Source organism: Spermophilus citellus (assembly GCF_964194105.1).
Source record: "Spermophilus citellus genome assembly, chromosome: 2".
Classification (NCBI taxonomy): Eukaryota; Metazoa; Chordata; class Mammalia; order Rodentia; family Sciuridae; genus Spermophilus; species Spermophilus citellus.
The window spans coordinates 6,574,013-6,601,929 of record NC_138183.1 but is presented as its reverse complement, the minus strand read 5'-3'; the positions used below and the strand labels follow the sequence as shown (position 1 = coordinate 6,601,929).

Here is a 27,917-nt window from a genome sequence, read left to right as displayed (position 1 = left end):
CTCTCGGGAACGATACTGTGTAACACTCAGTCACAACTGGAGGTGGGCAGCGTCCAGTGGCTCTGACGGTTTCTAAGTGTCTCGTCCTGTCACCAGCACCAGCCCTCAAACCACTCTTAGAACAAGGGCAAAGGACTCACCAAGGGCCACACTGCTGTTGGGAGAGGTGGGGACAGGGACCTAGACAATCTACGCAGCTGCAGAGCCTGGCTCTGGGCCACTCCCTGTTCCTGGGGAAGACAGGGGAGGATTTGATCTCTGAGCTTTTGCCTTTTTTGAGGTGCTGGGGACGGAACCCAGGGCCTCATACATGCTATGCAAGCGCTCCACCACTGACCCACACCCCCAGCCCTTTCTATTTTAATTTGAGACACGGTCTTATTAAGTTGCTGAGGCTGACCTTGAACTTGTGATCCCCCTGCCTCAGCCTCCTGGGGTGCTGGGACCACAGGCATGTGCCACCGTGCAGGTAGTGAATAATGATACCGTAAGCATCTGGGGCAGCCAGGAGAGGACGGGGTGACCAGGACTCCTCAGGAGGACGGGACAGTGCAGAACGTCAGACCTTCTGTGGAGGAAGCAGGAGGTGGCTGGTGAGAGTTGCTGCCAGGAGTCAGGAATCGGGCACCTTTGAGGGTCCTTGTCTAGCACTCAGAAGGCCCTGAGCTCAGTCCTCAGCCCCGAGAAATAAAAAATGAGGGTCTTTTGGAGCCACAAGTGAATTAAAAAATTCATTCAAATTACTTTTGACAGAAGGATTAAGTCACTGGGAACAGAGACGGAGCCGTGGGCCCTTGGCTCTTACTTGGGTTACTCTGGAATGAACTTCTGGTTCCATTCTTCTCTTTTCAGCCCCAAAGAATTTAAAACACCAAGAACCGAGGCCTCCTGAGCACCCAGGGGGCTCCTTTGGAATTCACCAATCGTGAATAAACAGATAAAGGATCCAACTTAGACTCACCCTTGTATGTCCACCGTACTTTAGGTCCCAAGCTGGATGTAGCTCCGGAAGAGGGGCCAGACAGGGGACCTGCAAATATCAAGGTGGCCGTCTTTGGGAGAGGGAGGGTGAAGAGTGGTCTTGTTTTCTTCCTCATGATCATCTGGAGTTTTCTTTTCTTTTCCCTTTTTCTTTTTGTACTGAGGATCGAACCCAGGGTGCTCAACCACCGAGCCACATCCCTGGCCCTTTTTTGTATTTTATTGCATACAGGGCCTCCCCGGGTTGCTTAGGGCCTCGCTAAATTGCCGAGGCTGGCTTTCAACTCACGATCCTCCTGCCTCAGCCTCCCGAGCCGCTGAGATCACAGGCAGCGTGCCAGCCGGCCACCTCTAGTCTTCCACAGTGCCTCCAGTACGCAAGAATCCCTTTTCTAACAGGAAGGAGACCACGCTGGTGGAGGCAGACAGCCGCTCTGCAGGTCTCGCTGTGAGTGAGGACACTGAAGCAGCAGGGTCCCCCAGGACTGGAGGGAGGAAGAGGCCTTCCTGAGAGGGGCCTCCTTTCTTTATCTGTTTCCCTCACGGGTGCCACAGTCCTTGGTGAGGATGACAGCTGTGGACAAGGGACTGATTCCCTCCCCGGAGCACGGGGTCTGTGACAGCCACAGTCAGCTTCTGCCTACACGGTGGAGACCTCCCCGTCTCTGTCATTTCCAGGGCCACCCAGGCCGCAGCAAGGCAGGCACCTCGGGCTCACGGAGGACTCGGCTCCCCCACGGCCCCCTCCCGTCACCTGGCTGGTCCCTCAGGGCAGGGCACAGGGTCCTGGGCCTCAGCTCCTTGAGACCCCTCTTCCCTCCCAAGGCCTGCCTCCTGACTTTCCGGCTGCCTCAGCTCCAGCTCAAGGTCAAGGAACGAACAGATAAACCCCTTCCCTGGAGCCGCGCAGCGGATGCCTCCAGCTAGAATCCAATTCTGAGTCAGGGCCAGGGCTCTCTCTTTCCTGTAAATCTGAGGACAGGAAGGAAATTTTTGTGGCTATAAAATGAGTAAAAATGTTTTGTAGGCAGAGAAGAGGCCAAGCAGTTGGCTTGGGTTTAAGGCACAAATACAGAATGGGAATGGTCAAATGTGGGGAGGGAGTGTCTCCGGTGGGGGACGAGAATATTCTGGTAGCTGTAACAGTGTTTTCTCTCTCCTGGGGGCCGATTGGGTACTAGACATGGTGTGGAGAATGTGGCCTCGCTCCCTGGCCCGCCAGGAGAAGACCATGTGGGAGTCCAAGTGGAGTCGAGGCGGCGGCGAGCAGGGACTGGAGGACTCAGGGCTTTTCTGGGCTTTTGGCCAGGAGGGTCCAGCAGCTGCAGCCAGAACAACATGAACCTGGTGGATCTTCCACCTTTGGCAGATGAACCTGGAGCCCAGAGGAGTCACAGGGGCTGGCTGGGTCCCACAGGCTGCGAAGGTGGTGTAGGACGTCACCCCGAGGGCACTGGGGAGCCATGAAAGGCCCAGGCAGGGGGACAGAGTGGGTAGGCTGTATCTCAGAAAGACCCCTCTGGTACCCAAGAAGCTGCTGCTGATCCACACTGGTGGCCCAGCAAGGCCAGTGGTGACAGACTGGAGGTGGCACTGCAGGTGGCACTGGTGGGCTACGGCAGGGGCCTGGGGAGAGAACAGGTGGATGGAGATGATGGCCAAGGTCCCCAGGAGAAAGGCTGGTGGAGGGGGTTCTGGGGAGCACACATTCGCAATCCCTCGGGCCGTCTGCACTCTGGGCACGCACCACTGGGCAGGACCCAAATACAGCCCGACCCCAAGAAAAGGTTTCCAGGGCGGAACACAGTTCAGAGGTCAGAGTGCAAACGGTGGAGGGCGAGGACTTGGCCTTGGGAATCTCCCACTGCCCCCTCCACAGTCCCCGGCCCCCACGTGCCTGAACCCTCCGGGGCCGGAGGGCCCAGCCTCATGGCCTGACCCTGCCAGCCACTCTGGCCTCAGGTTGGCCTCTCTCCACACCCTGGTGAGCCCCTCTCTCCACACAGCCAGAAGCAGTGTGACCCCCCCAGGCCCCTAGGGTCGCTGGCCTTGAAGCCTCTGTTGGGAAACGCACCCTCCCCCTTGACCTGGAACCTCCTGCTGTCCGTCTCAGCTCAAGTGTCCCCTCCTGAGAAGGCTCTTCCTGATCCCCCGAACTGGGACGCCTGTGTCTCTCATTCTCCAGCTGGACGCAGAGGGCACGGTGAACATGTGGTGGGTGGGAGGGCCTCTCAGGTGGCGAAATGCCTGAGTGGAGGAGCCTACGGCGGGGGTGGAGTGCTCTGATGACCAGCAAGAGGTGCCACTGGAAGGGCAGCCGGCTGAGCTGGCCAGCGGAAGGGCAGGCCCAGGGAGACAGGATGCACAGGTGAGTGGGTGGATGGGCAGAGGGGAGCCGGCTAGAAGGGGCGGGAAGGACAGCAGGTTGGCTCGGACATGTCAGGGTGGACAGGTGGGTGGGGATGCTCCCTACTGCCTCCTCCCACTTGGGGGGACCCGGCCCGGGCACTGCGCTGCACCCTAACTGCGCCAGGACCCTTCTTCCCTCTGCCCCTCGCCTCGGCCTCTTGGCCTGCCCTGGGCTTGGGGCCCACTGGGCTCGCTGTGGGTCCTGACTGGGTGTCGGGAGGAAGCAGAAAGCTCGGGAGCTCCCCTCCTCCTCCCGTCCCCTTGTCCTTCTAGCAAAGAGCAGGGAACCCAGATGGGCTGGGCCAGGCTGAAAGCAGGACGGGCTTCTGGGCTCCCAGCCCTGTTGCCTTGGGTTCCTGCAGGCCCCAGGCAGCCCAGCGCCCTGCTGCCTGGTGCCCACCCCCGCCTGCCAGCAGCTCGGGTTTTCAGCTCAGGTTTGATCGCTGCCAGGATCTCCCAAATGTCAGTAGCAGCGTTAGCATCTTTAAGAGAGCGCTCCAGGCGATCTTTAAGCAGGAGGCTGGGGCCCATGCTGATGAGGGAGCCGTGCTGACAGAGGCCTCGCCTCCCGGCCAGGCTCTGGGAGCCTGAGGCCTGGACAGAACCTGGATTTATTTTTAAGCCTGGGTGAAACAGGGTTTCTCGAGGACTTGAGGTCTGTCCCCACCACTGGCGCCCCGCAGAGAGCTGAGGTCTCTCGGCTGGATCCCAGAGCCCAGCAGAGTGGGTGACCATCTGTTCACGGAATGAATGCAGGACCCTCCGAAGCCACCTCCAGGGGCAGATGCTGACAAGCGACTTCTCCCCCCCCTCACCTTGAGGGGAGACGCCCAGGTGGTGGGACACGGCAAAGCTCCAATCCTTGGAGCCAGACCCCAGACCTGGGCTGGTGTCCCAGATCTTGGGTGAGAGCTCTGTGACCTCAGGAAAACTGCTGGTCCTTCCTGGGCCTCAACTTCTCCATCAGTGAAATGTGCATGGGGATGGAATTCCTGGGTGATGGAGAGAGGGCGCCTTCTGGACACCCAGGGGGTCTCGAGGAGGAAGGCGGCCATCCTCCCCCTAGGGCAGGCCCCTCATCCCCCTGCTCCCTGGCCCCTTGCACATTTCACTGATGAGAAAGCTCAAGGGCTGTCACCTTTTCTGAGGCTTAGGAAGGGCAGGGACAATTACCCCCACTCCTCAGTTGTCCAGTGTCGCCCGAAGGTCAGGGGCAGGGTCCAAGCCCGTCAGTTCCTGTCCAGCGCATCCTGATGGAGTCCCGGAGCCTGTGGACCTTGGCCAGCCTCCCGCCCAGGCAAGGGTGGACCCTCAGGATCGGTTCCCTTTGGAGGGCAGTGAGGCTCTGGGACTAGGCTGGGCACTGACTGGGTCTTCTTCCATACTTTTGAGGCATCTCTCCTGGGACTGAAGTACCTGGGTGGGGATGTGGGGTGACTTAAAAGAGGGAAGGAGAAGAGCAGCCAGGGCAGCGGGGCGGGAGGTTCAGGCCTCTGGGGTCCAGTGGGAGTCACAGCCTCTGGGGTCCAGTAAGAGGGGTGTGCCAAGATGGGCGGAGGTGGTGTGCTCCTACAGAGGACAGGTGCAGCACCCAGGGCACAGGAACATCGGGTTCAGAACCAAGAAGCGTCCATCAAGGCTCCGAATGGCTGCGGAAGAAAGAAATGGAGGGAGGGCGTGGGAAGGCGGGTGGAGGGTAGATGGATGGATGGGAACCTGGGTGGATGGTAATGCCCGGATGGGTGTCAGCTGGCTGCATGGGCAGGTGAGTGGGTGGGGTGTGTGCATGATGGGGTGCGTGGGTGGGTAATGGACGGGTGGAAGGACGTGTAAATGGGAAGATGGAGGGCGAGTGGGGTCATGGATGGGGGTAGGGGAGTAGGGAGAGGTGGAGCTGGACATACAGGAGGGGAGACAGACACGTGGGTAGACGGGTGGCACGTGGGTAGACGGGAGGCGCGTGGGCAGACGGATGGAGGGGAGGGGGCGGATGGATGAGTGGGGAGGGGGAGGGGGTCAGTGTGCAGCAAAGAGCCCACCTGGAGGCCAGGAAATCACGCCTTTGCTCCAGTTGTGTGCTAATACCCCGTGGGACCCGCAGAGACCCTGTGCCCTCCTCGGGCATCGGCTTCCTCATCCGCCCCCCGCATTGCCCTCGGATGTCTGTAAAGACCCCGAGACTGGGTGCTCCCGGCACTCTCTGTAACAGGGCCCCCTCCGTCTTGCACCTGTGGTGACTGTCCTCTCTCCACACAGGGATGTTCTGTGTGGTTTCCGTAAACATTTTCTAACTGAGGTCCAGAGAATTATGCTCACAGCAAAACCCAACCTGGGGAACGTCCACGCCCAAGCCTGGTGTGGGCTAGGGCTAAGGGTGTCCCCAAGGTCACGAGGTGGCTCTGGATACTAGTCCAGCACTCAGTGCGGGGGGGGGGGGGACCAAGGCAAGTCACCATGCCCAGGCCCCACCCCCACTCTCTCTTCCCACAAGGATGACAGCAGCAAGCCCTGCTGCTTGCCAGGACATCCTGGATAAAAGCACAAGTTCAGCCCACCTGGGGCACAGGGCGAGGCACCATCCCTGCCATTCTCTCCAGTGGGAGACTGACAGCGGTGGCTGAGTGAGGGTCCCTTCCAGGGGACAGCAGACTCGCAGCCACCAGGGCCAGCTGTGTGTGGTCACTTTGTGGCCAGAGGGTATTGTGTGCAGCACATTCTGGCACCCAGGGCTGGCACTTCCCTCACCAGCTCGGTGGCCCCAGCCACTTCACCTCTTGATTTCCCACCTGCCAAAGCTGGCCTCTGCATCACCTGCTTCCTTCCTGCCACCTGGCTTGTCCCCAGAAGGGGGGGGGGGTGGCTCCCTTTGCAGCTGGCACTGCAAACACTGAAGTCCAGAGAGGTTCTGGAACCCACGCGGGTGCTGAGCTGGACCCCCAGAGGCCTCTCTGCCAGCCCTGGATCCCAACCTGCCCAAGCCCTGGTCCCAGGCAGGGACTCACTCAGGCTCCTGGGGACCCCTCCCCAACACCTGGTGGGCTCAAGGGCATCCCAGGAGGGTGGGCGGGCTGATAGTGTTGGGTCTGGAGCCTCTCTAGACAAGCTTGGGACAGGTCCCTATGAAGAGGGTGGGGACAGAGGAGCCTGGGGACAGCAGCTAGGCAAGGTCCCAGCCCCCTCAGCCCTGCAGTCCTTTCTCTCCTTCCCTAACTGCCTCAGACTCTGGTTCAACAGCACCTCCGCCATCTGTTGTCCCTCCCTCATCCCTCCCCCACCCTGTGGGCACGGCTGTGACTCCAGGGCTGGCTTGTCTGGTAAACAGGCGCTCGCAGGTCCCCAGGGCCAGTGGGTGATAGGCCTGGTGCTGGCACCCACCCCAGCACGGCCAGCTGGGGAGAAACCCAGGGTGGGGGCGTCAGGTACCCAGAAAAGCTCCAGGCCAGAGGGGGCTTTGGAGAAGCCCGAGTCCCTGGCCACCCTGCCCAGCACCTCCAGCTCCTGGCCACATCCTCATCCCCTGGCTTCTGCCATTGGAGGAATTTCCAGTCAATACCTGGTGGCAGAGTTGGATGGACCCCACCCCACCCCCTGCCTCCCAGGCCCAGCGCCCGACGCGCCCCGGGGGCCTGAGATCCGCACCACAGAAACCCAGCACCAGAGAAACCCAGGCCGGAGAAGGGCGGTGGGAGCGCCGAGAACGGACCGGACTCGCCTCCACCCCAGCGGTCTCCTAGTGGCAGCTGGGGGGAGGAGGGGTGCTCCAGGCACCCAGCCCCCGGGCCCTGAGACGTGGGCAAGCTTCCCTGCCTTGGTTTTCGCATCTGGGCAATGGGGAGGTCACGCTGTGGGAGGGGGCGTCCTGTGAGCCGCGGGGCACGCGGACCGACTCCCTCGCTGGGCTGGGGGCAGAGCGGCGAGGGGCGGCCCGGAGGGGCTGGGGAGGAATCCGGCCAGGTCGGTGCCCCGGCCTCCCTTCCCTCCGCAGCCTCTCCTCCCCCACCGCGGCGCCGCCAGCTGCCCCTCCCCGCCCCGGCCGCCGGCTCCTCCCGCAGAGCCCCCAGACCCCAGCTGCGGTGTTTTTACAGCTTTGACCAGCAGTCAGCCTCCTCCGCCGCCCTCCCCTCCTCCCTCCCTCCGGCGCCCCTCCATTCTCCTCCTCCCTCCCCCTCCATCTCTCCCCAGCCTCTCCCCTCCCCCAGCCTCTCCCCTCCCCGGCCTCCTCCCTCCGCCTCCCCCCGCTCTGCCTGCCTCCCTCCTCCCTCTCTCCGGGGGAAGAAAGGTCACCGTGCAGCTGATTACTCAGAGCTCAGTTGCTGTAGCAACCGGCGGGGGAAGTGGGACAGGCTGGCTTTGAGGACGCGCGAGGTCGGCCGCGGGCGGCTGGAGCCGGCGCGGGCCTCGGTGCGCGCGCGAGGGAGGCGGCCGGGCCCGGGCTGCGCGCCGCGGCCGGCTCCGGTGGCCGCTTTCAGGAGGAGCCCCTGCCGCCCGCCCGGGGCCCGAGCCCGGGGCCGCGCCTCTCGGCTGGGGCTGCCGCCCGGCTCTGTCGGCCTGTCCGTCCTTCCAGCTGCCCACCCCTCCGCCTGGGCGCAGGGCGCCCCTCTGTCTCCTCTCCCGGCTGCCGGGACCGGCCGCCTCCCCGCGGGGCACGCGCACTCACGCCGACGCACACCAGCCTCCCGCCGCCAGAGCAGGAGCCAGAGACACACACCGCCCCCCCCCCGCCCCCCGCCTTTGGCCTTTGTCGCTGCCCGGAGGCCTAGCCCCAGACGAAGGTCCACCGAGGGTCCACCGAGGGCGGCCTGCTGCTCCCCGACGCACGCCGCCCGTCCCCAGCTCCCTGCGCCCGCCCTGCCTCCAGGGCCCGGCCGGTGGGATTTGGGAAAAGAGGCCAGAGCCGCCTAGCCAGGGTCCTGGGACATCACCCCCCTGCCGTCGGGCTGCTTCCCGGCCCGCAGCCCCAGCAGGGCCGGCTGAGAGAGGCCGGCAGGGCCTCTGGGCTCGCAGGCTCTGCAGTGGGGTGGCCTGGGTTCAGATCCCCTAGGGGCTGGGCAGAACGGGGTAGCTGGACCATTTTAGGAGCACGGCACATTTTTAAAAATTAAACAGGTGGTCAGCCTCTTGCCCAGCACGGGCAAGGCCCTGGGTCCCAGCCCCAGCACAGCAAAAATAAAGGGGAAGCACTGGTCACCTACGGCCTTAGGCCGGCATCTGGATAAAGGAAGAGCAGTTCCCAGACACTCAGGAGGAGTGTCCACAGCAGCTCTGTTGGTCAATGGGGGAATCGGAAGAGCCCAGTGTGCACCCCAGTGAGGGGGTCAACAGGCTTCCCTCCATGGGACTCGGGACTCAGCCACAAGGGCCAGGAACCACGGAGGCCGAGGCACTGTTGAGGGACCAAATAACAAGCTGAGTGAGGGGCTTGCGGCCCAGAGGACACCCCTTGTCCGCCACAGAAAACGCCAAGAAACGCAGCCTGAAGGAGAGCAGTGGAGGCCTGGGGACCTTGAGGACCTCGAGGACCTCGGGAGCTGGGATGGCCACCGAGGGCTGCAGGAGTCTTGCTGGGGCGGGAGTCCAGGGCGGTGGCGGTGATGGTTTTATGGTGTAAACACGCCAAACCTCACCCAGTCGTGTGACCTAAGCATGTGGACTTGCTGTGTGTCCTGTGTGTCCAGGACACCGCAGCCAATGGAAGGCCAATTCCTGCTTCAGGACTTCCGATGAACGACGTGGGTGGGGTCCTTTCACTTCTCCAAGTTCTTTACGAAACTGGCATCAGGAGGGCTGGAACCTCATGGGCTGGAACCTCATGGGCTGGTAGTGAGGGTTCACCAGCCCCATGTTGGTGAGTGGCTCAGCCCCATCCAAGGCCAAGAAGAACAGGACTGGAGCCCACCTGCCCCTCCCACCTGTCCCTCCCTGGGCTATCAGATGTGCCCTACTTTAGTTTGTCCCCCACTCACTGTGGTGCCTTTAAAATGAGAAGAGGAACCCTTGCTGCATGCCAGCTCCAGCCACTTCCTGAGCTTACAAGGGAGAAGCAAGCCCCAACTCCATCCTCATGGGTCCACACCTTGATCCTTCCAACAAAGGGAAGAGCAATCCGGGCATGTGCAAAGGTCCTGTGGCTGATGGGAGTGCAGGACATCCTAGAATCCACAGGAAGGGTTTGTGACTTGCATGGAGGCAAGTGGAGCCCAAACAGGCCTCATCATGTGACCTATTCTGTGCCCAGCAGGGAGGTTAATGTGGAGCCTCCTGAGGCTGCCAAGCCCTTGGATGTGGTTTGTAGGAGTCCGTGTCGGTGACTCCACGGCTCTGCAGATCCGAGCTCCCAACTCCGCAGCTCACTGCTTCTTGAATCACCATCTGGAGAATGGGGGGCGGGGCAGAGCCCCTTCACAGGGCCTGGCACAGGGCTCGGCGAGGGGGAGCCAGGTGGTACCAATACCTCTGTCTGTTTGCTGTGTTTCTTGATTTTCAGGCTCTGGGTACCTGGATGCTCTGTCAGTTGTGGGCTCCCGAGGACAGCTCCTGCAGCCCGTCCCTCTGAGCCTCTGTACCTGGCACAAATATGGCCCCAAGAAGTGTCCCCGGAGGTGAATTGAGCGGCCCGGGAAGGAGACAGAGCTCTTGCTTTGGTGGGGTTCACTGTCTGGTCGGGGACAAGGAGATGCACTCCCCTTTGGTGGGCAGGGTGGCCCCAGGGATCCCAGCAGGAGCTGAGACACCCCCCTCCGCTGCCCTCTCAGGCGCTCTCAGTTTTAGGGTGAACGTGGGCCCCTTTTCTGGTTTTCTGGGTGCAGCTGGTTCTGGGACCAGCCCGGCTTGCTCCCTGGCTCACTGAGCAGAGGCCCTGCCAGAGGCTGCCCCGCATCTGCCCGGTCCCATCCCCAGGCAGAGCCCCGCGCTGGGATGAGTGACCTGAGAGATTCCCACAGGCCAGGCCTGGAGGCTCCCGGCCAGAGGGTGGACGCGACTGGCCGCCCAGCCAGGTGGGCTGGAGCCTGCCTTGTGCTCACAGGCTGGTGCCCCTCCGCTGGGCCTGGGCAGGCTGCAGAACCGCTCCATTTCTTTCCTGCAGGGGTTGGTGCTTCTGTGGGAGCTTCCCAGGCTTGTGGCCGCGAAGGGGCAGCCTCTGGGAGGCAGAGGGCTCCGGCCATCCTTCCCATGACTGCCTTCCAAGCCCCCTCACAGCAGGGTGGAGCTGTGGGAAGGGAGCCAGGGCAGGAGGGAGTCGGAGTCACCAGCCTGACCCCACCGAGCCAGCGGCGGGAGTCTGTGGGAGCCTGAGACCTGAGGAGTCAGCTGAGCAGAGGGTGCAGGCAAAGGGATCAGGGCACATGCAAAGGCCCAGGGGTGAGAACAAGGCAGGGTTCAGCAGAACAATTGAGAAGCAGAGAGCAAGAGGAGCGCCCCAGAGGCAGAGGCCAGCGAGGGCCGGACCTCAAGGTCAAGTTATTTTCAACATCCCACTAAGGTTTGGGGCAGGGAAAATGGCACCTTCAAAAGATCTTCTAGAAAGATCTCTGTCTGAGGAGAGAGGATTGCAGGGCCAAAGACAGAAGCAGGGAGACCATCGAGGTGCTGCAGATGTCAGGAGATAACGGGGGGCTGGCCCAGGATGGCAAAGGGGGTGTGGACTGACTGAAAGGACTTAGAGGGAGATTTGACTAGCCTGGGGGCGGGGGGGATGCAGAAAGAGGGTGGGCAGGGGGGGACCATCTGAGGCAGAGCTGGAGGAGGGCTGTCCTTAGTCTGGGGCTCCCACGGTTTCCCCGGGGGCCTCATAGACCAGCCCTGACCCTGCAGCTGCCCCCTTGGGTCTCCAGGGGTCTGTCCTGCCTGGAAATGTGGATCCCTGATGAGCAGAGGGCCCTATGGCTAAGCAGGGGGCAGCCACGGGGCCAAGTCCCAGGCCTGGGGGACACCAGCAGCCAGGGAGGAGGATCAAAGCCTGGCCTGACTTTCCGCCCAAGTGAGTCATCTCTGGGCAGGGGGCTGGCGCCCAGCCGCGGCAGATGCACCCTGCCTGGGCCCCATCCCCCTCCTGAAGTTCCTCCTTCTGATAGATGGAGGCAGGGGTCAGACCCCCCAGCCCCTGGCAGCTGAGCCAACACTGCTGGGCCCCCATGGATCACAGGAGAGTGGGGACAAGGGGTGCCGTGGTCAGAGCCCCAGGCCCCGGGAACCTGCAGTGCCTCTTGCCCCAACACCAGGCCCTTCCTTGGCTCCAAGATCTGAAAAGAGAAGCTCCCAAAAGACAGGGTCCACTGTGACCCCCTGCCCCACACCCCACCACAGCACAGCCTATTGGCTCTGCCACCAGGTTTGCCTCTTCTGCCCCCAGGGCCACCCTCCCCAGGGGCTGCAGCCTCCATCCCCCTTCACCACCCCCTCAGCGAAGCACCAGGGAAGCCCCGCAGCTTCCCCGAGCACCCGGGAGGGCTTCTCCCCGGGCCCACCTCCTGGGGGGACCCACCCAGGCCACAGTTGGCCCCTCTTCCTCCCATCAGCACCGCCATCCTGCGCGCTGGACACCTGGCCTGCCCCATGCTGCCCGCCCCTCTCTTGCTCACCTGTGTTTGGTAGCCCACGCGGGCGGAGGCGGAGGGACGGACAAAGCACACTGACTGGGCGTCGCTGCATCTGGGGTGGGACGGTCCACGACCAGCCACCAGCATGTAAGGCGGTCGGGGCCCGCAGATGATTGAGGGCATCCTGTAGTGCAGGAGCCACGTGTGTGCACGAGGGTCCCTGGGTATGTGAGCCTAGGCCACTGTCACAGTCTGTGCCCACTGAATCTGCCTGGTGTGCTGGTGTCCTTCTGGGTGGGGCGGAGGGAGCCAGAGAAGGACAGCAGGGTGAAGACAATGTCACCTGCTGTCGAGGGGAGGCTAGGTCCTTAGCCTGGAGGTCAAGGTGCGGGCCCTGGCCCTTCCCCGCTGTGTGACTTGCCCCCTCGGTGTGCCTCAGGGGACCAGGTGGTTAAGGGAGCTCCCGCTGAGCCCTGCTGGGAAATGCAGCCCCCCCCCCTCTCCTGTCCCTCCCTGTCCCTGGGGCCCAGCCTCCCCGGGCCTGCTTCCCGGTCTGCTAAATGGGCATAAGAGCAGATGGCCACATGCAGGGGTCATGGGGCCCAGGAGCCGGGCTGGAGCAAGGCCAGGTGGGGCCTCCGGAGGCTGCCCGAACAGAGTGGGTGTCTACAGCCAAGGTCAGGCTGGGCGGGGGTCGGGCTGGGACCCTTGCCCAGCACAACGAGGACAGGAGGAAGAGAGGTCACGAAGCCTGGGCCTTCCTTCTCAGGCCTCATCCTCTGCAGAGGCGGGGACCTGGAGACCCCCGGCCACAGCCTGCTCCCGCTCTGAGCGTCAGGAGGGAGAGGCTGCGCAGGCTGAACTCCTGCGTGGGAGAAGGAGATGCCCAGAGATGCTGCTCCCTCTGACCAAGGTCCACAGCAGGTCTGCGCACAGGGGAGGCCTTGCTGTGTCTGCCACCCAGTGGGACCAGATCAGCAGGAGAGGAGGGGAGGAGGAGGGCAGAGGAGCTACGTGGTGGGGGTGGGCAGGTCAGGCCCCAGCACCTCCAAGAAAATGGAGTCTCCCTTCACTGGATATTGTGGACAAGAGGACTCTGCGGGCCAGGCCGGGAGCTCAGGGTCTGAGGTCAGCAGGACACTGTCCTGAGGCTCAGAGGACAGGGAGGCCGCCCTGCCAACAGGTGGAGCGCCCAGGAGGCAGCGGGGCCGGCAGGATTCCAGGATGGGCTGGGCCACGCTGTCCCCACCATGCTTCCTGTGTCATGGACACGCACCTCGTGCTCTGGGCTTGAAGGTGCTCCTGGGTAAAAGGGCAGGGAGCACTTGGCACGAGGCCTGGCAGAGGGAGCACGCTGGACGGGGGAGCCAGGACGCTGTATCACCAATCACGGGCGCGGTTGCCGGGTTCCGTGGTACCCACTGCAGTGTGGAGGTGGGAGGGGACAAATGAGGGGCATCCAGAGCGGGGAGTGAGCCAGGCCTCCCCAGGAGGCTGCTGTGCTTCAAGGGGTCTCCCAGGTTCACGGGCTGGAAACAGTCCCCAGGGCAGCTGCCAGGAGAGTAGCCAGGAGGTGGTCAGGTCATGGGTGTCTGCCACCCAGTGGGGACCCCCACCCTCACGATGGATGAGGGTCTTTAAGCCAGAGTGGGCTCCCTATCCAGAGAGTGAGGTGTTTTTTGGGAGGGGGGACTGGAGAGTGAACATGGGCAGCTTCGCCACTGAGCCACATCCCCAGCTCTTTCCATTTTTTATTTTGAGACAGGGCCTCGCTAAGTTGCTGAGGCTGGCTTTGACCTTGGGATCCTCCTGCCTCAGCCTCTGGAGCCACGGAGATTACAGATGTGAACCACTGCACTTGACAGGAGTAAGTTTGTTATAAAAGCAAGTGTGGGCCTAAACAACTTAGGGGGACCGTGTCTCAAAAAAAAAAATAAAAAGGAGCCGGGCATGGTGGAGAAAGCCTGTAATCTCAGCAGCTCAGGAAGCTGAAGCAGGAGGATCACAAATTGAAAGCCAGCCTCAGCAAGAGGCTGTCTCTACCAAGACCCTGTCTCTAGAAAGAATATAAAAAGGGCTGGGGATGTGGCTCAGTGGCTAAACACCCCTGGGTTCAATCCCTGGTACAGAAAAAAAAAAAAAAAAAAGGTAAGTTTGGCCAGGCAGAGTGGTGCGCGCGTGATCTCAGCTTCTTGCGGAAGCAGGAGGATCCTAAGTTCAAGGCTGGCCTAGGCAACTCAGGGAGACCCTCAGCATGGCAAGAGTGACCTAGGGATGTAGCTCAATGGTAGAGCCTGGCAAAGGTGAGGCCCTGCGTTCATCCCCAGCCCTGGAAAACAAAAAAGCAAAAAGCAAGTCCAGCCCTCCTGCCCTCCTCTGGAGCGCTCTCACCATGCCAGACCTCCCGCCTGTTATGACGCAGCAAGAACCTCAGCAGAGGCAGCCCGAGATCTGGGCCTCCCAGCCTCCAGAGCCAAATAAACTTTTGTTTATGAACTACCTGGCCTGTGCGTACTGTATAGCAGCACAGGATGGACTCAGAGAGAGGCTGAGGGGCCCGGAGCAAGCCCAGGGCTGTCTAGGAAGGTACCAAGAAAGGGAGACGCTCAGACTCTTCTGCCCTCCTGCAAAGGCCACTGGGAAATTCTTTATAGGATTGGATAGCGCTGGCGCCAGCCCTGCTGTGACCCCAGGGAAGCCACTCTGGGTCCAAGCTGTCCTCAGAAGGGCCTTCTGCGGCAGGTGGCTCTTTCTCGCTGTTTCCTCCCTGCTAGAGGAAGGGGTGAGGCCCGCAGCCTCCCAGCCGGGACTGAGGCTACTGACGGACGGACGGGCCGGTCCTCTACCCTATGCCGGACGCCTGGAGCACCCCACGCACCAGGGTCAGAAGAGTGTGGGGCCCACGTCCAGCAAACAGGGCCCCAAACCACCTGTGCCACCCACCAGCTGCAGGACGGCGGGGAAGCTGCATCACCTCCACGTCCCTGGGCTTCCATGTCTCATCTGTAAAATGGGAAGGTGACCGCAGCCGCTTCCCAGCGCCAGAGGGAAAATTCGCGGGATTCACACTGACACACAGCTCGTCCAGCTGCCCAGCACAGACTAAGCCCTCAGCGCATGGCAGCCCCTCCACAGTGATGACCGCCCCGCCCTCAACAAGGCCCACGAGAGACAAAGAAATGGTCAGGCCCTATTCACGTCCCAACCAGCAACATGTGTTCCACGTCCCCTCATCACGGGGCTCCCTCTCCATCCGGCCTCCACCCTGCCTCTCTGCTGGGCCCAGGGACCCTTCCTGTGTCCAAGAAGCCCCCTCTGTCAATGTCCCAGCTGCACCCTCAGCCTCTCACAGCCTCCAAGTCTGGAAGACCTTAGAGAGGATGCCATCAACCTGCCTGCAGTCACCCGTATTGTCCAGAGGAGGACCGAGGGAGCCTGGAGGAGAGTCTCCTTCATGTGGTCCCTTGGTCTGAAACTCCACAAGACTGGGACAGTGGCGGTCTTGCTCCCCTATGAATGAAGATGGAGACTGGGCCCACCTACTGCAAGAGCAGAGTGTCCTAGGAAAAGCCCACTTTGGCCCCGGCCCCTGTGGGGAAACCAGGCCAGCCCCAGCCCAGTGGACGGGGTGCCAGCGTTTCAGAGAATCCCAAGAGACCCCCAAAAAGGCATCAAAGGAAACAGTCAGAGGCCAGGGACTGGCGGAAGGCAGGGGACAGGGCACAGAGCCCCCGCCTAGCGCAGGAAGAAAGAGGCACCGGAAAGGACACAAGTGGACCAGTGGGGACAGGAGGACGGGAGACAGGATGTGGACAGAGGACAGGCCCCATGGGTTCTCCTGGGCTCAGGACTCTCCTTTCCTGCTAGGTCCAGCCGGGGGACCCACACCTGGGGACTCTCAAAACACGTCTGTCGATTTGCTGAGCACGTGAATGGGTGGACGGTTTATCAGCCGACCCTGACCTTTCCAGTGGTCTAGCTGCGGCCCCATCCAGGAGATTCTGACCTGAAAGTGCAGCACAAGCCTCTGCGGTTGTTCCAAGAGGATTACTGAGTGACCCCTAGGTCCGAGGTGCCCCGAGCCTCTGCATCACACCTGCACAGTCACGGTGACCCCTCAACACACTTTGGGAGGGTGGCGTTACCCCCAATTCACAGATGAGGACACTGAGGCTCATGGAGAAGACGGCTGTTGCTCCAGGTCACCCAGCCCATGAATGACAGGCAAGATTCAAACTGACTCTTCTCAGTCTCCGGATATGCACATATTCAGGCTGGTGGCAGAGTGGTGCGTCATTCGCTCAGCCAGCCATGGGTTCTGCCCGCCTTGCCCAAGAACCCTCCTGGCGCCACACCCATGCTGGCTGGGTACTGGGTCTGTGGCAATGAAGGAAATAACCTCAGAGCTTGCTGCCACCAGATTCCCTGCCTGGAGGGCAAAACCCCACCCAAATAATGCTCACACCTCGACCTCGGGACCTTGGACCGGCTGGCAGGAGAAAGCTGGCGAGTGCAGGGGCTGCTGAGCTGGGGCCCAGGACAGGCTCAGGGTGCAGACTGCTGGGTGGGAGAGCATCGCGGCCGGGGAAGAAAGTCAAGGCCTGTGGAAGGGATGAAAGAAGACAGGAGTCACCACCCTGAGGCCACAGCGCTGTTCCCTGGGCCGCTTCCCTCCACGGCGGCTGTGCAGGTGGCTCTCTAAATCTCTGCGAGAGGGTGGGACGTCCACAGTGGTCCATTACGGCTGCGCACTGTTGAGAGGCAGGACGAGCGTCCTCTGACCTGAACCCCGCACCTGCAGGGTAGGCCCTCTAGCCCTGCGGCCGGGTGAGCTGGGCCCCTGGGGGTCTCTGTCCTCCCTGTCACTCACCAACTTTCCTTGGACTGCAAAGGACTTTGCATCCGGAGCATTTAGGGAGGAATGTTTCCCAGCCTTGGGAGGGAACTGGCCAGGACGCCTGCCTGGGGCTTCTGACCAGCTGGAGAGCCTTAGCGGCCAGCCTCCCAGGGGCAGCAGGGGTCACCAGGCCCACAACGGCGGTATGGGACAGGGGTGCCAGGCCCTGAATGTCTCCTGCAGGCTTTTCCTGCTTTTCCTTTGAAGGGAACGGGGGTCTGAGGCCTTCCCTGCACTGGTCCAGGTCCTGGGGGGTCAGACTGGGGTTGTGGCCCCTCATCACCTGGAAGAGGAGGGGCAAGGGATGAGGCCCCTGTAGTCAGCCAGAGAGGCTGGGGCCTAGGTCACAGAGGGTCCCTGTATCCCTTGGGACAGTTCAAAGGACGTGCCTGTAGCACCAGTGATGACAGCACACGCTTCCTGAGCACCATCCCTGCTGTGGTTTGTTTCTCCCCCATCCTCCCTGGCACACCCAGCATCCATTGGGCCATCTCCTCTTTGGTAATAGAGCAGCCCCTCCCAGGTCCCACTGACACAGCTGCCAGGCTCAGTACTACATTTCCCAGCCTCCCTTGCAGCCAGACGGGGTCACGTGATCAGGTCTGGCCAATGGGGCCCAATCAATGACCTGGGCTCCTTTTGGCTGGCCTTTAAAAGGAAGGTGTGGCATCCAAATCCTTGGTTATCTCAACACACACAAGAACAATGGAGGCTGGTGGATGGAGAGTGGCCATCTTTGACCAGGTGGATGGAAGGATGAGGGACACCCCTCTGGAGGGGCTCACATGGCAGCGTCCCATCCCTGAGACTGAAACGAGAACCTCTGGTGTGTGAGAAATCAGCTCTACTGTCCCTTAGCCACGGTCTCTGAGGTGCTGCTGGATGCGCTGGGCCAGCATCCTAACCCAGACCCGAAGGCTCACAGAGGGTAGGTGGCAAGTGGTGAAGCCCAGACTTGAACTTGGGCTCTGAGGGAGCTGGTCCAGAGCCAGTGCTCACAGCCAGTGGGCTGGATGGACTGGCACTGCCCACAGCACACAGGAGTGTCAGGTGGGGGCAGGAGTCGATGAACAGGTGGCCAGGGGCTGTCCTAGGCAGGATCTAAGCCTAGAAGGACTGTGGTCTCTGGGCCCTAAAGTCATTCTCTTTCTCTGCTGGGAGCCAAAAACCTAACTTCTAATTTTCATCAAATGTATCTCACGTCCACTGTCATCTTTGACCTTGATCCCACTCAAAGAGGTCAGCAGAGGTGACATCCATTTTATCCCCATTTTGCAGGTGAGGAGACAACCTGGCATGTGGCAGCCACTTACCACGGGGCAGGTTCTTCTAGTTCCCTTGATGATGTTTTCTCATGCTACTAATGATCTATTAAGGACATTCAGAGGAGGGGACATGGGGACGTGCAAGAGAAGCCCACGGAGCACTCAGGAGAGCCAGTGGCCACTGTGCCTGCAGAGGACCTTGAGAAGTCTCTTCCTTCTCAGACACGTGGTTTCCTGTTTAAGATGAGGACACTGGGTGGGACGTGTGCCCTCCCTGGTCCTTTTCTGGGAGCTACTGCTTGGTAGCTCCAGGAGTGTTCAGGGTCCCTGGCCACCAGGGATAGAAGTGACCCTGTGATGAGGGCCACGTCCTTCCCCTTGTCCCTCCCTCTGCCAGCATTTCACAGTTCCTTCCTGGGTCTTGGCATGAGGCCTGGCACCAGGTGGGACCAGTGTTGTCAAGGACCCTTATCCTTTGAGGAGGGTGAAGGGAGTGACATTGCAGAGTCAGGTGATAGACCACAGGCCTCCCCAGAAACCCAGGGAAAACTCCCCTCCTGGGTTCGTGGTGGCTCTGCCCCACTGCATTGGGGGGATGTAGATGGAGAGAAGCCTGCCTCCCTGCACGGGGACCTTGGCACGGCAGCTCTGTGAGCCTCGGTGTCTTCCTCTGTGAAGCAGGAGTAAGAGGAGGTGTGGAGGCCTTCTCTCCTAGGACTGTGGAGTGGATTCTGTGCATTTGTAAATAAAGTACTTAAATAGAGCCTGTCTCATGAGTGCTCCATTAATACTATGGGTATATGGTTATTCATTGTTGATTATTAGTAATATAATTACTAATAATGTAATGAAAGGCTAACAGACATTAAAAATAATTGCAAGAGAAAGGGGTGTGTGTGAAGGTTGAGAAGTGGCAGTGTTGTAGGAGGATGCAGGCTGGGGTCCCCCTTGGTCTCCCTGGTGCCGCTTTAGGGTCTGTGGGTTCCCAGTCCGAGCAGCAACAGCGTCATCCGCCACTTTCCGTCTTTGCCAGTTTCCCCTTCAGACCCACTTAGGCAGATCGATCATGTTGGGAATGGAAATTCCCAGAATCTCAACACTGAGGAAGACCCCAGGCTCGGGAGCCTAGCTCTGCATGGAGAACTTGCCTCGCTGTCTCCTGGGAGACTCCTGGGGCCTTGACCTCCTCCCGAGCAGGAAAGAGCCAGTGTTCCCAGAGCTGTGGCTCTGGGAAAGCTCAGCGACACCCTGCAGAGAAGCCAGGGAGCCACATGGCCAGGCACCACCAGGGCTCTGGCCCTCCCCTCCTGCTGCTGGGCCTCTTCCCTCCTCACCAGAACCGCAGCAGAGAAAAGGCAAAGATTTGCCTGAAGCAAATACATCAAATCCTACCGCAAACTCACATTCCCCTGAATGCTGACTCCAAAGATGGCTGGAGAGAGGCCTCCTGATGAGATTTCTTTGGGGCCTGCCTCCTAATTTTGCTGCTCGGCCTAGCTTGAGGTCCTGTAGTGGCTCTAGAGGGTGTTTGGCTTCTTGAAGCCCCTGCAGGCTGCTGTGTCAACCCTCATCTCTGGGTACCATCCAAGGACCTGGCCAGTTACGTACCTGGGGTCAGTGACCTGTGCCTGCTGCCCAGCGTGGGCAGTGGCAGCAGTTGAGGACGTGAGTGCCGCACTCGGGCAGATCAGTCCCTCCCAGCTGCCTCCTCCTTCCCTCCAGAGGTCATTTTGCTTCCTTGGGCTTCAGATTCCCCATTTAGAAAACGGGAATGACAACTGTCCCTACTTCTCAGGAGGTTTGTGAGAATCCAATGAGGTCAACACTCTGAAGCCTCAAACCTAGGCCCAGGCCCAGGCACAGGCCTCTAAGAAGTGAGACACAACTAGCTCTCAGCTGGGGGATCTGGACACTGTGAGGTGGGTCCGATTTAGGGGAGGTGAGTCCCTCTTGCGAGAAGTGCTTGCTCCTCTGGGCCAACGTTAGGCCCTTTCTGGCCTCTGGGTCAGTGGCTTTCCAGTTCCACTGGGCTGGAGACCCATGCAGGGGAGCTGTTTTTAAATGCTGAGTCCCAGGCCCTGTGCTCAGACAGCCTGGTTCAGTAGTTTAGGAGCCCAGGAATCTGCAGTTTAGTATCCCTCTGTCCCCGAGGTTGGGAGCAGATGTCACTGCTAATTGTGCTTTGCCTGCTCTGTGCTTGTGACGCACAGAGGGCTGGAGTGCTGAGGCAGAGGCAGACCCAGCACCTTCCCCAGGGAACTAGCTGCCTGGCAAGGGTGGGGAGCGCCTGCCAGGCTGCCGGAAGGAAGCTGCGATGCTGGAATGGTCAGGTTTCCATGGGGATTGTAAGGTTAGAAAAGACCAAGCCCTGGAGCTTTGGTCCTGTCACAGACAGAAAGCCTCCTAGGCTGCAGCCTTGGGGCATGGAGGCCTGGGGAGGCAGGGCCGAGGGTTCTGGAAGCATAAGCTGTCCTCATCGATCTTTCCCAGGCTGGGCATGGGGGGAACAGGTGAGAGGGGCCGTGGGGAAACACTGGCAAGGCGGTATGGGGTGCTGTGGAGGCAGATGTGGGTTTCAGTACTGGCTCTGTCCTTTCTACCTAAATGACCTTGGGCCATCAACTTCCTTTCCTAAGCTTTGTTTCCGTCTCTGCAAAGGGGTGACAACTGCGTCATCACCTCTAGAGGTGACTTACCAGCAAGCTAATGAAGCTTGAGCTCTAGAGACTCTGGTTTGGCCCTGACTCTCCCAACAGAGCGCTGTCACAGTCGGAGTCCAGCAAACCCTTCAGCAGGCTGTGACTGCAGGGGGCCTCCTCAGCTTTGGAGACTTTGGGGGAGAATGGCGGATACTGGCACTCTGTGCATGGGCAAGGAGTGTCCAGGGAGGGCCAGCTGAACTCCTGTTGACTGCCTGCCACCCCCATGGCCTTTCCAGACCAGATAGGCAGCAGGGAGGAGCAGGTTGGAAGGAGGAAGGAGAAAGGAAGAGTTGGGGACAGAGGGAGGGGCCTGGGGGCAGAGGCAGTGGAGGTGGGAGCTGGAGGATCCCACTGAGCCCCAGGCAGACCCCTTGGCTGCCCTATGCACCACCCTTAAAAGGGCCAGACCACTGAGCAGCCAGCCCAGGTGAGACTCTGGAGTTGACTTGGTTTTGATAATGACCATCAAATATTTGAGCCCTGGAGGGGATGCAGGTCACCCAGGACCCCCAGATGGGCAAGGTGTGGAATCCTAGGGCGTGGGCATCTGCCCTCCCCCCACTCCTATAGAGTTTCCTAACAGGAAAACCCCAACACACACATTCAGGGCCAGGCTCTGTCCGAGGCCCTGTGTCCCCCTCTGTAGTCCTCAATCTGCTCATCTCCACAAGGCAGATGAGGAAGTGGAGGCTCAGAAAGGACAAGCCTCTGGTCTAAGGTCACACAGCAGGGGAGAGCAGGACAGGGGCCAGGATTTGGCCCTAACTCTAACTTGTTGCTCTGAACTCCCCCACGGCTACCGCCTCTGCCCCGGTCACAGGGGCATGTAGTGGGCTCGCAGGAAAGTGGGAAGGAGGGAGGATCAGGATGCACAGGCCGCCCTCTTCCCACGCCGGATCCGCTGCCGCCCACGGCCACGGGTCCCCACCTCCAGCCCGCCACCCGCGGGAGGCCACGGAGCAGCCACTTCCCCGCGCCCCTCCTGGAGCCCCCCCCCCCCCCCGCAGCCTCACCACGGGAGCGGCGGGACCCGGATCCCGCGTCGCGGCGGGGGGTGGCCTGCGCAGGGCCCCCTCCCCTGCCCGCCGCTGAGTCAGGGACTCGACTGTAGACCCCGCCCGAGGGGCGCGCCAGCCCCAGGGCGGGTCCCGGGCAGGGGACCCGCCGCACCGCGTGCCCGCGCCCGTCCCTCCACTGCTCGCATCGGCCTCCCGTCTCCCCGGCCCTTTTTTCTCCCCTGGAGCGCAGCCCGGCGCCAGGAGTCTGCGCCGCCTCACGGGCTAGAGCGACGGGGAGGGGCGCGGCCCCGGGGCGGCGGGACGGGTCACCAGGGCCAGGCCGGGTGGGCCGGGGTCGCCGGTGGCCCCCCGCCGCCCGCCTCGAAGCCACGCTCGACGGGGCCTGGAGGCCGCGCTGACCCGGGCCCGACCGCCGCCGCCTCCCGCCGAGCGGGACATTCCTTTCCGCTGAACCGGGCGCCGCGCCCTGCACGCTGCGCCCTCGGCGGCCAGCCCAGGGCGGGGAGCCGGCGGCTCTCGGGTCCTCTGCCCCCAGGCGCCTTTCTCCGCGCAGGCGCCACAGGGAGTCACTCAGCTCCGGGCCTGGAACCCTGCCCTCCCTGCCTACCCAGGTGGCTCGTCCCTTCTTGGTTCCTTTGCCAGGGTCTGGGTCTCTCCATTCATCTCCTACCCTATTGTGCGGTTGAGCCTGGGTGACAGCTCTGTGTGTGCACAGTAGGGGCACCTAAGCCACTGGGCGAATATGACAGGGGACCTTTGCCAGGCCCCAGCCTCAGGGCCTGGCAGGGCGGGCAGGTGGGTAAGAAGTGTCTGGATTAGTGCTTCAGCAGACCCCGCAACTGGACCAGCAGCAGAGAATCCAGCCCCTTGGGGTCCCCAGAGGTAACCTGGGTACCCAAGGAGGGGGCTCCTAGATGCTGACAGAGGCCCCAGTTAGGAGCAGGGCCCCCTGCAGCAGTTTCTGACAGAGCCACTCTTTTTTTTTTTTTTTTTTTTTTTTTTTTTTTTTAAAGAGAGAGTGAGAGAGGAGAGAGAGGGGAGAGAGAGAGAATTTTTAATATTTATTTTTTAGTTCTCGGCGGACACAACATCTTTGTTGGTATGTGGTGCTGAGGATCGAACCCGGGCCGCACGCATGCCAGGCGAGCGCGCTACCGCTTGAGCCACATCCCCAGCCCAGACAGAGCCACTCTTGACTTTGTGTCCTCTGTTGGGGGCCCCACCCCTGCCTCACCACCACCAGCTTCCAGTCCTGCCTGACCCCAGTTGCTGGGCTGAACCCAAGGGCGGGTCCAGGCTTAGCTCCCAGCTCTGTGGCTGTGTGGCCTCCCCACTGTGAGCAGCCCTTGCTCATGGCTGAGTTGGGTTAGTAACAGGGAGCTAGAAGATTCCGCAAGGCTCTGCAAGTCCTGACTCAGCCTGGGGCCTGGCGCGCTGAGCCATCTGCACAGGGTCATGTTTGTTACTGTTCTCTCTGAAGACTCACATAGTCCTGGCGAAGCCCCCTCCCTGTGCCCCCCAAGCAGAGCCTCAAGAATGCTGGGCCTGTTCAGCCAGAGCAGACTGGCTCCTCCTCCCTGCCCCGCCCCCCAGAGCCACAGAGCCGGGTGTGGAAATCAACCCAGACCAATCTGCTGACCAGAAATTTCCAGGCTCCCTGGCAAAGCCGGGAAGAGTCTGGGTGGAGTTCCCAGGCACAGCCAGGCAGGCTTTGCGGGCCAGGCTAGGGAGGGAACCTAGATGGACCTTGAGACCCAGGAGTACTCCTGACCTCTGGGGTGGGGGAGTTGCTTGGCCCAAGCCCAGCCCCAGCCCCAGCCCCAGAGCTACCAGATCAGGCAAAGCCCCTGGTCCTGGGTGGTCAGTGCCTGCTTAGCGCAGGACCAAGGTCTGGGTCTGGGTCAGCTCTGCCCTTCTTTTCCCAAGCCCTTTGGCCCAGGAGCAGGAGTGAGCACGTCTAAGAGCACAGCTCCTCGCCCCAGGAAAGCATGCCACAAGCAGACTGTTTGCCTTAGTGACTGCCCACTTATGCTATGCCCCTTGTGAGGAAGACCTGGCCTCTGAGGGGCTCATCTTGCCAGTTCCCTGGCCACCAGGAGGAGGACTTAATCCATGGTTGAGTCCCTATCCCAGGCAACCGGAAGACCTCACAGGGTACTCGGCAAACAGCCCTTGTTTTGCTTACCAGGCTGTGTGACCCTCTGTTGGCTCTCTGGCTGGGCCTAGCTGGCGGGGGCCTGGGGCTGTGAGTCCCTTTCCCTCACCTAGAGCGGTGCCTCCCCTGACTGGTGACGGTCTCCACCCGCCCCCTTAGGCTGTGAGGCAAAGCTGCTCCTTCAGACCCATTCTGGGCTAAATGGGCCTGCCTGGGGCATGAGGACCGGGGGTCTTACTGCGCAGGTACATGGGGACTGTGCTTCCTGGGCCAAGAAATGTGTTGCTCTCCCCTTTCACAGTCAAGAAATCGGGGCCCTTAGGCTTGCCCAAGCACAGGGTGGGGTTCTCACCCAAGAGCCCCAACCACTAGGCTCTATAGGGGCCTTGGCCTGCTCCACAGGAGACCGGTCCCTCCAGTCTCCCCAGGTCACTTGCCCTTGGCCTGCTCTGGCTCCTAGAATGGGGGCTGCCATCATCCCTCTGCATGGGCTGCCTCTGTCCCCCGAGGAATCCTCCCAGGCGAACTCCTGTCCCTCCTGAAGCCCAGTTTAACCCTAACTTCCTCTCCAGAGAGTCCCCTGACACATCCTGTCTTCTCGCCCTCACCCCTGGGGAGCTCCCAAAGGCGGGAGGAAAAGGTACCAGGGACATGCCCGCCCAGCCCTGAGGGGACAGGCAGCCTGCTCCGGGTGCTCTGAAGGCCAGAAGGCGGGCAGGCTGGATGTGAGGGGGAGCAAGGCGAAGTTTACTGGCCAGCCTCTGGGATTATTTGGCTTGGTGACCAGAGGAGGACAAGCTGCAGAAGAGGGAACCCAAGATGTGGCTGCCTAATAGGTTCGCCTTCCCACCAGCCCAGAGACCTCAGCCCCTTTCTGATCCTCAAGTGTGTGCACCCCAGACCTCCCTGGCACAGGTGCCCAGAGACTGCCACCCCTAGTCAGTGTTGGCACAAGTATAAGAAGAGCCTGCTTTTGGGCCCTGAGAACCCCTATCCCAGTGGCAATGATCAAATTGGGGGGCAAAAAACCCCTAGTGGCCTGGCACAGTGACCCCACACAGAGGCAGCTGAACCTCTGTGGGAGGACTGAGTGTCTGACCCCAGGTCCAGGGTGGGCGGGAGGCCGGGAGCCCAGCATCTGCCTGCTGCCTGCCTTCCAGGGAGCCCTGGTGAGTCGTGGTTCCTCACCTTCCCCTTTGCGGCTGGAGGAGGCCAAGGACAGGGACAGGAGGGCCACAGCAACACTGCCTCCTGTCACGACTCACTTGGGAAACATGTTTCGGAGGAGGCACACTGACGCCTGGGACCCCCAAGAACTTCCAGGTACCCCAGACCACCTCCATGAGGAACTGAGAGCACCACAGGGGACAGCATGTCCTGGCCAGGAACCCAAGAATGGCACCCCCCAGGGCTGTAGCCCCACCCCAACCAGCTGGGCACTTGCCTCAGTTTCCTCATCTGCAGAGGGTCCCACACACCAGGTGCTGCCCAGGTTTGCTGAGATGAGCCTGTGAGAGGTGCTGGCCCAGCACATGTGTCTACCTGTCACAAACCACATCTCGGCACAGTGGGTGGGAGGGGGCCCAATCGCCAGGCTCCGATGGATCCCATGACGATGGACAAAGCCCAGCCTCCCTCCAGGCCTCAGTTTCCCCATGTGTAGAGTCAGGCCCTGCTGACCTGGCCAGCCTGGTTCTTCTCCAAGGCTGATAGAGACATGTGCACACAAGACCTCCCCAGACCCCAGCCGCCCCTGGGACTGCCCGGATGCACGCAGCGCACGGCCCCAGCTGGTTCACACGGGTTCACACTCGCTGGGCATGCAGCCAAGGATAACAGGCGCGGAAGCGACTCGGGGCTCTGCAGTCCGCGGCTCCGCCCGGATCCTGCCCTGGGCCTCCCGGGCGCCCGGGCTCACACGCACACCCGGGTCTGCTGAGCGCCCACTGTGCGCGCGGGCGGCAGGCGGAGGGGTGCGCGGGCGAGGGAGGGAATGACAGCGCGGTCCCCTCGAGCCCGGCTCATGAATATTAATGCAGGGTAATTAAAATGCAGGGCCGCCGCAGGATGGATGCGGCTGCCTCCGGAGCGCGGGGAGCGCGGCGGCTGCGCGGGCGGGTGCAGCGCGCTGCTCCGAGGCCCGGGCCGGCCGCGCGTCCTCGGCCCCCGCTCCGCCCGCCCCGCGCGCCGGGCCGCCCGCCAGGCCGCGGCTTCCCGGAGCCGGCCCCCTCCCGCGCCCGCGGCCGGCTGATGTCATCCGCCCGAACTTTCCGCTTCCCGCCCGGCCGGTCTCGGGGCCCTGAGTCATCGCCGCCCCCGGCCGCCCCGGCCCGCCGCGTCTGTTTGTGCCGAGCGAGGCCGCCTGACGTCAGGCCGGCCGCGGCCACCGCCCCGCGGGACACCTGGGGGCGGGCCGTCACTGCGGGGGGCCTGGTGCCGGCTGCCTGACCTCGGGCCACTCCCCAAGTTCTCCGAAGAACTTAAGTGGCCTGCTCTGCAGCTTAGCAGATGCCCGGCGTGAACCCTCCGGCGGTAAACGGAGGCAGAGATGGCAAGGGACCAGCCAGAGTCACACTTCAGGACCCGGCAGCGCTGGGCTGTCTGGGCAGGACTTTGTCTACCAGACCCTTTAGGCCGAGGGATGAGAAAACTGTGCCCCACCTCATGCAAGGGGTGGGGTTCACTCTGGAACAGGCCCCGTCTGCTGGGTGCAGGGCCTGGTCAGGAAGGAGGCTGCTGGCCACCATCCTCTCATCTCCCAAGGGTGATGACATGCCAGATGGCCAGGTGGACTCTCTGTGAGGGCAGGGCAAATGAGAAAATGCCTGTAGCTGTGTGCCCTGGGCTAGCAGTCCCCCCACCCCATGATTAAGGTCCGGGTCAGATCAACTGGGTTAGAATCCTGGCTCCTCCTCCCCACCCTCTTCCCCATCCTCCACCATCCTGGCCCTGTCCAGCTGGTGGTCCTGGTAAGACTGTTTAGCAGTGCCATGGTCACACTGAGAAAGTGCTCCAGGAGGTCTGCAGCTCTCAGGCACTTCCTTTGGACCACCATTTCTGCTGCAGGGCTGTTGCTCCAGGGGGTTGCCCAGGATTAGGCTCAGGTCCAGGATCCCAGGTGGCCCTCCCCCACCTCCACCCAGCATCTGCCCCTGCCAGCCCGACCCTCCTGGTCAGCAAAGCCCTCTGGCCCCTCCTGCTAACCCTGGGCTGCAGAGAAAGGATGGCCAGGCTGCTGCACCCTGGCATCCCCACCCCCAGCCTCCCTGGAACTCTTTCAAGTCCCCCAGTGCTCCAGGCTGCCTCTTCTGCCTCCAGGCCTCTGCACGTGCCCTGCGCTCCCTCTGCCAGAACACTCCCTGCCTCTCTGCTTTCCTGGTTAACTCCTCCGCCTCCATCTCTCCCTGCTCTTCCCCTGGGGAGTGTCCCAGTTAGCACCACCCCACAACACTGCACACAGCAGACGCTCCCCACGCCCCAGAGCACAGCACACACAGCACCAACACACACCATCTCGCAGACCACAGCAGTGCCTGCGGGCGTGTGCAGGCACCCACGCACACGCACACACACACACATTCCACATGCCTCACACAGCGGGCACGCGAATCTCCCACATCCACAGACCCTTCGCACACACACCTCGTGTACCCGAGCACACAGTTAGCACACACTCGCCAGGGCAGTGTGCCCCCTCCTCCGGCCTCCTATAGCCTCAAGTCTTGCCCCCTCCCTGTGGCATTGTCCCCCAGTGAGGGTGGGGACCTACCATGGCCTTCCCCAAAGCACCAAGTCTTGCCCAGTTACTGTCTGGCCACCACCTCTCCCGTGGTCACCACTGTCCCAATCTTGCCTCCTTCAAGGCCTTCTTAAGCACACCTCTGCCCCATTTCCTCTAGAGCTACTGGAGGCCCAGACTCACCTGGGGTCACTCACCTGGCTTGGATCTGAC

The 27,917-nt window shown here is 61.7% G+C and overlaps 2 protein-coding genes across 5 annotated transcripts; one reads left to right on the top strand and one right to left on the bottom strand.

Annotated features, from left to right (window-relative positions):
* Positions 1-83: 83 nt before the first annotated feature.
* Positions 84-25,241, bottom strand: LOC308635257 (uncharacterized protein; the record flags this gene model as incomplete). Its single annotated transcript, XM_081269611.1, has 9 exons — positions 84-568; positions 962-1,953; positions 2,055-2,607; positions 3,056-3,380; positions 4,564-5,039; positions 15,934-16,528; positions 20,786-20,949; positions 21,805-22,511; positions 25,231-25,241. 3 exons carry the CDS (start codon positions 25,239-25,241, stop codon positions 20,810-20,812), a joined length of 858 nt encoding a protein of 285 aa, XP_081125737.1. The 3' UTR covers positions 84-568; positions 962-1,953; positions 2,055-2,607; positions 3,056-3,380; positions 4,564-5,039; positions 15,934-16,528; positions 20,786-20,809.
* LOC308640841 (uncharacterized protein) lies at positions 5,059-18,836 on the top strand. Of its 4 annotated transcripts, XM_081278775.1 has the most exons (4): positions 5,059-11,243; positions 13,272-13,361; positions 13,693-13,794; positions 18,103-18,836. In XM_081278775.1, exon 1 carries the CDS (start codon positions 7,219-7,221, stop codon positions 8,290-8,292), a length of 1,074 nt encoding a protein of 357 aa, XP_081134901.1. In that variant the 5' UTR covers positions 5,059-7,218; the 3' UTR covers positions 8,293-11,243; positions 13,272-13,361; positions 13,693-13,794; positions 18,103-18,836. The 4 variants fall into 4 exon arrangements, with proteins under 4 accessions (XP_081134901.1, XP_081134900.1, XP_081134902.1 ...); XM_081278774.1 differs by having other exon boundaries at positions 13,272-13,794; XM_081278776.1 differs by lacking the exons at positions 13,272-13,361; positions 18,103-18,836 and having other exon boundaries at positions 5,059-10,749; positions 13,693-15,940.
* Positions 25,242-27,917: the final 2,676 nt, after the last annotated feature.

Coding starts and splice junctions, on each gene's coding strand:
- LOC308640841 (XM_081278775.1), top strand. CDS start 7,219: ATGGGGAGGTCACGCTGTGGGAGGGGGCGTCCTGTGAGCCGCGGGGCA.